At 36.0% G+C, this 4496-nt stretch overlaps 2 protein-coding genes across 3 annotated transcripts; one reads left to right on the top strand and one right to left on the bottom strand.

Moving 5' to 3' along the window:
- LOC103853466 lies at positions 1–861 on the top strand. Its single transcript, XM_009130369.1, has one exon. It carries the CDS (start codon positions 1–3, stop codon positions 859–861), a length of 861 nt encoding a protein of 286 aa, XP_009128617.1.
- Positions 862–1074: 213 nt separating this feature from the next.
- LOC103853294 (tocopherol O-methyltransferase, chloroplastic) lies at positions 1075–4279 on the bottom strand. 2 transcript variants are annotated; one of them, XM_009130215.3, is made up of 6 exons: positions 3841–4275; positions 2258–2424; positions 2084–2188; positions 1570–1773; positions 1398–1500; positions 1075–1333 (listed from the first exon to the last, which is right to left on the bottom strand). In XM_009130215.3, the coding sequence occupies exons 1-6, from the start codon at positions 4199–4201 to the stop codon at positions 1230–1232; spliced, it is 1044 nt and encodes a 347-aa protein (XP_009128463.2). In that variant the 5' UTR covers positions 4202–4275; the 3' UTR covers positions 1075–1229. The 2 variants fall into 2 exon arrangements, with proteins under 2 accessions (XP_009128463.2, XP_009128464.2); XM_009130216.3 differs by having other exon boundaries at positions 1086–1333; positions 2258–2421; positions 3841–4279.
- Between the last annotated feature and the right edge of the window lie 217 nt (positions 4280–4496).

Below are 4496 nucleotides of genomic sequence, written 5' to 3'. Positions count from 1 at the left end.
ATGCTAGTGTGTGAGGTTGGTAACGGTAGAAGTGCAAGTTTCTGGCACGACAATTGGACATCTCTAGGTCCACTGATTGATATCACAGGACCGAGAGGACCAGCGGTTACGGGATTATCTGAGAATGAAGTTGTGGCGGGGGCAATTAGTAATGGGGCCTGGTGGATTAGTAGAAGCCGTAGCAGGAACAGGTTCATATCATTGTTGAGGGAATGTCTTCCGGAAGTGGCTCCTATTTTATCGTCAGAGGTGGACGATATTTATTTGTGGAAACCGGGAAATAATGCAGCGTCGAGTTCTTTTTCAACAGCTAATACATGGGAAGCCCTTCGAACGCAAGGAGAGACAGTGTTTTGGCACAGACAAGTGTGGTTCCAAGGGAGAATTCCAAAGCATGCTTTCATTACTTGGGTGACGGCTAGAGACAGATTGGGCACTCGGGACAGAATGAGAAGGTGGGGGCTTCAGGTACCTGCGGGTTGCATCCTTTGTAACGCTGCGGATGAGTCAAGGCAACACCTGTTTTTTGACTGCTGCTTCAGTGCAGAGGTGTGGTCGTTCTTCTGCGCTAGGCTCTCAATTACTCCTTTTGTGATATTTGAGGATGGGTTAAGATGGTTGAGTAACCCTTCCTCGGATGAGTTTTTGAAGTTGATCATCAAGCTTGTATATCAAGCAGCGATATATAGTATTTGGAAAGAAAGAAATGCTAGAGTGCATAACCAAAGTTTCAGACCAGCTCGGATTTTGATTGCTGAGATCAAGCAAGTAGTTCTAGCGCGTTTGGACCCCTTGTCAAGAGCTCATAACTCTCGCAGAACAGATACAACTTTGCTTGGGACTTGGTTTGGTAGATTTTGAAGTTTGTGGAAGGGTAGAAGAGTAGATGGATTTCCTTTTTGGAGAAAGCTAGGAGATAGCTAGGAAATAGGCGACAGAAGTTTGCAGAAGAAAGTACAGGTTTGGATTCAGTCTTTATTTTTTGATGGCCCGGTTGTGGGTTTTTTTTTCCTGCAGTAGTAGAGTTGTAATCTCTGATTAAATAAATAAAGGAATTTAAAAAAAAAAAAAAAAAAAAAAAAACATAGCCATGAACGAACATTAATGACGTCAAGGGATTTCATGCATCCACATTTCTCACGTGACTCTTATTCAATCTCCTATATCATAGATAGGAATCAATTCGCTGAAAAAGTACTTAAACGACAATTTTATTGTTTAGATTAAACTTAGAGAGGCTTCTGGCAAGTGATGATGCCAAACTTAATGACACCTTTCTTGTAGCCTTCAATCATCAATGGCATTGTCAATGCTCCTTTTATACTCTTCATACCTGTATGTTTCTAATCTTATAAACATTTGGAATCATGAATGTAAACAACATTGCGGAAACATACCACTACGAAGCAGAGACACAAGGCCCTTCCACGTTAATGCGGTTCGTATAACCGCCGGCCAGAAAGGAGCTACGTTCTCTGACCAATCTGCATACTTAATATCCTACAAACACACATATATTTGAGACAATACTTACTGATTTTAGCATCGGAGCGTGAGAAATATAATAACCTGGAGCGAGAGGGATTGAAGCAACTCGACATAATCAGTGGTGGAGCACCAGGCCGGGAGATAAAATGTTTTGCAGATTCTGTCCAAGAGGTTCTGCTCCCATGGCTGCAAAGATTCTTCCCCTTGAGATAGATTTCTGTGGCACCATGTCACTATTATTATCCTTCCTCCTGGAGCCGTCACACGTACCAATTCCTTCACGAACTACACTCATTTCGCACACACAGTAAATATGCTTCCACAAGGAAGACTGAATGAGTTTCTAAAATACCACACTAAGATTCTGTTTTCGAACAGATACTACAATTTTCTTTTTGTAAACTCTGCCTAAAATTTTTTAGACAAAAAGAAACCATGACATAACTAAATAGAAAACGTGTTGTTATATAAATTTGACAAAATTTTACCCTCACATCCTTCTTTTGTTTATTTTAAAATTATTGGACATCATTGACATGAAAAGATAGATATTGTCTAGTAAATCTAGTATAAAAGTTATGCTGAGCTAGTATACCTTGGCCTTGTCAGGCATATGCTCACCGCTTTCCATTGACCAAACAAGATCGGATATACCATCTTCAAATGGTTGGTCCAATGCATCTGCAACTTGGAAGGAAACCTGGTCCAATGGCGTCTCAGTTAGATCAGATTATCCGCAGAAAGAATGGTCGAATGTACGAGAAGACACCTTATGAGAGAGTGATTGAGCGGTGGCGAGATCATTTGCTCTCTTGGCTTGAACGGGACTGAGTGTGATGCCAATGCATTCGGCACCAAATTTAGAGGCAATATACCTTGAGCTTCCTCCGATCCCACACCCAACATCCACCACTCTCTTTATCTTTTTCTCCTCTTTTTTAAAAAAGTCATGTGTTTATAATATAAATTAATACTAGATCTTGATCCGCGCCCCCGCGCGGATGTTGGATTTAACTTGCGTTCAATGTAAACTTATAAACCATTGATTTTATAAAATGTCCATTTATATTTTTATGTTTTGTAAATATATTTAGAGTAGAATATATTATATTATAAAATAGATGTTTGATAATAATTTTTATTTGTATGTAATATTATATTTATAATTTTATAACTTGATGCAATTTGATGTAATTGTAATATTCATATATCAACCTATTGATTTTTTTTGTTTATTTATTTAAAAATGATTTATTTTTTTACTGTAGGTTTTTATAAATTATTATTAATTTTATGATATTTGGTTTTCTTGAAAATTGTATTGTAGCAGATTAATATATACTATATATTGCAGTTTGCGTTTTTATTTTCAGCAAAAAGAAATAACAATTCATTGTAATTAATTTAATTTTTTTATTTTAAGTGAAGTGGCAGATTTGTAAATAAGAAAGAAATGCAATGGCTAAATATGAAATAAAAATAGATATTTAATATGTTAACTGTGTTTCCAAACATTTTTCATTTAATCTGCTATCCAAGTTTCCAAACGACAGAATCTGTAAATGAGAAAGAAATACAGTGACTAAATATGTAAATAAAAAAATATTTAATCTGCTATCTTTGTTTCCAAACAATTTTCATTTAATCTACTATCTAAGTTTCCAAACAGTACCAAAATGTACTTCAGTTTTAATAATATAGATTAACAACAACAATCCCAAGCAGAAAGATATTTTCACCGAATGCGCATTATTATTTCAGTTTAAATTGTTTTCTTAATCTTGAAATGGGGAACTTATTCATTATCCATAATAGTTTCAAAAAGAGCTTACAAAATCTTATTATTAATAAATATAAAACTATGAATAATTATAAGAAAATTATTACTGAGTTTTTTTCTCAAAAATATATAATTCTAAGTTACAACTATGTATGATATATTTTCTCAAAAAAACTATGTCTATGTTTTGATATATAATGTGAAAAATCACCTCTTGTCTTATATACAAAGAGTTAGGGTAACTAAACGTAAAAAAAAAATATCTAGGAATAATAGTGTTACAAATTGTTCATAAAAATGATTAGTTAGGGAATGGGTCTGCTTCTGGATGGGACGTGGCTTACTGTAAGCCTTTCTTCCCAAGGGATAAACAGAAAGGCTATATCTGACTTCAAACATCCCTACTCATTTCTGTTACCAACAACAAATAAAAAGTAAAACTAAACCTTTGTTATAGATTTTAAAGAGTTCAAAGAGTAATTTGTTTGTAAGAATTGTTTATAAGAAAAGTTCAAAAAAATGTTTATAATAAACAACGTATCAAACTCAAGTGTAGAGCATGAGAAGCGAACCAGTAACGCCGGCGAAACGTAGAGACTCTTCAATCATCCGGATCTGAGCTTCCCGGTGACCGGAATCTGAAAGTTGAACAGAGGAATCGGGATCGTAGAAGCCGTGATGCATATGATCTCCCCAAATCTCCTCCCATAATCCCGACGTCTCGTTGTAGAATTCCGCTATTCCTTCTCGCAGCGCCTCAGCGGAGGAGGTAGCAGCAGCCGTCACAGCCACGCTTCCACGTGATGCCGTCGTCGTCATTAAGGCTGAGGATCGCCGTTGGGACTGAAGGAGAAGCGACGGTGAACGGAGGGAAGATACTTTGTGCCTGGGGAGGCTTATGAGAGAGGAGGGTGGTGCGAGTGTCGCTTTCATTTATAATGAGAGGTTGGTTGGAGAAACAAGAAATGTGGCTGTGTATGGGATTATGTTTTTTATTATAATACCATGCCCATGGCTGAAAACATGTGAGAGATTCTAAAAGAAAAAAATATATTAATATTATACTAATGTATTTACTGTTTTTTTTGTTTATAAAACAGAACCAATAAAGAGGTAAGTGACACATATGTGTGTCAGTATTGGAACCGTTTCTTAAAAGTGTTTAATTGAGAATTTTCCTATTTTCTCTTTCTTAGCTTTCTATTATTTTAATTATTTTAATTTTAGG

This window comes from Brassica rapa, chromosome A02 (assembly GCF_000309985.2).
Source record: "Brassica rapa cultivar Chiifu-401-42 chromosome A02, CAAS_Brap_v3.01, whole genome shotgun sequence".
NCBI lineage: Eukaryota > Viridiplantae > Streptophyta > Magnoliopsida > Brassicales > Brassicaceae > Brassica > Brassica rapa.
This window is presented reverse-complemented; position numbering and strand designations above follow the sequence as displayed.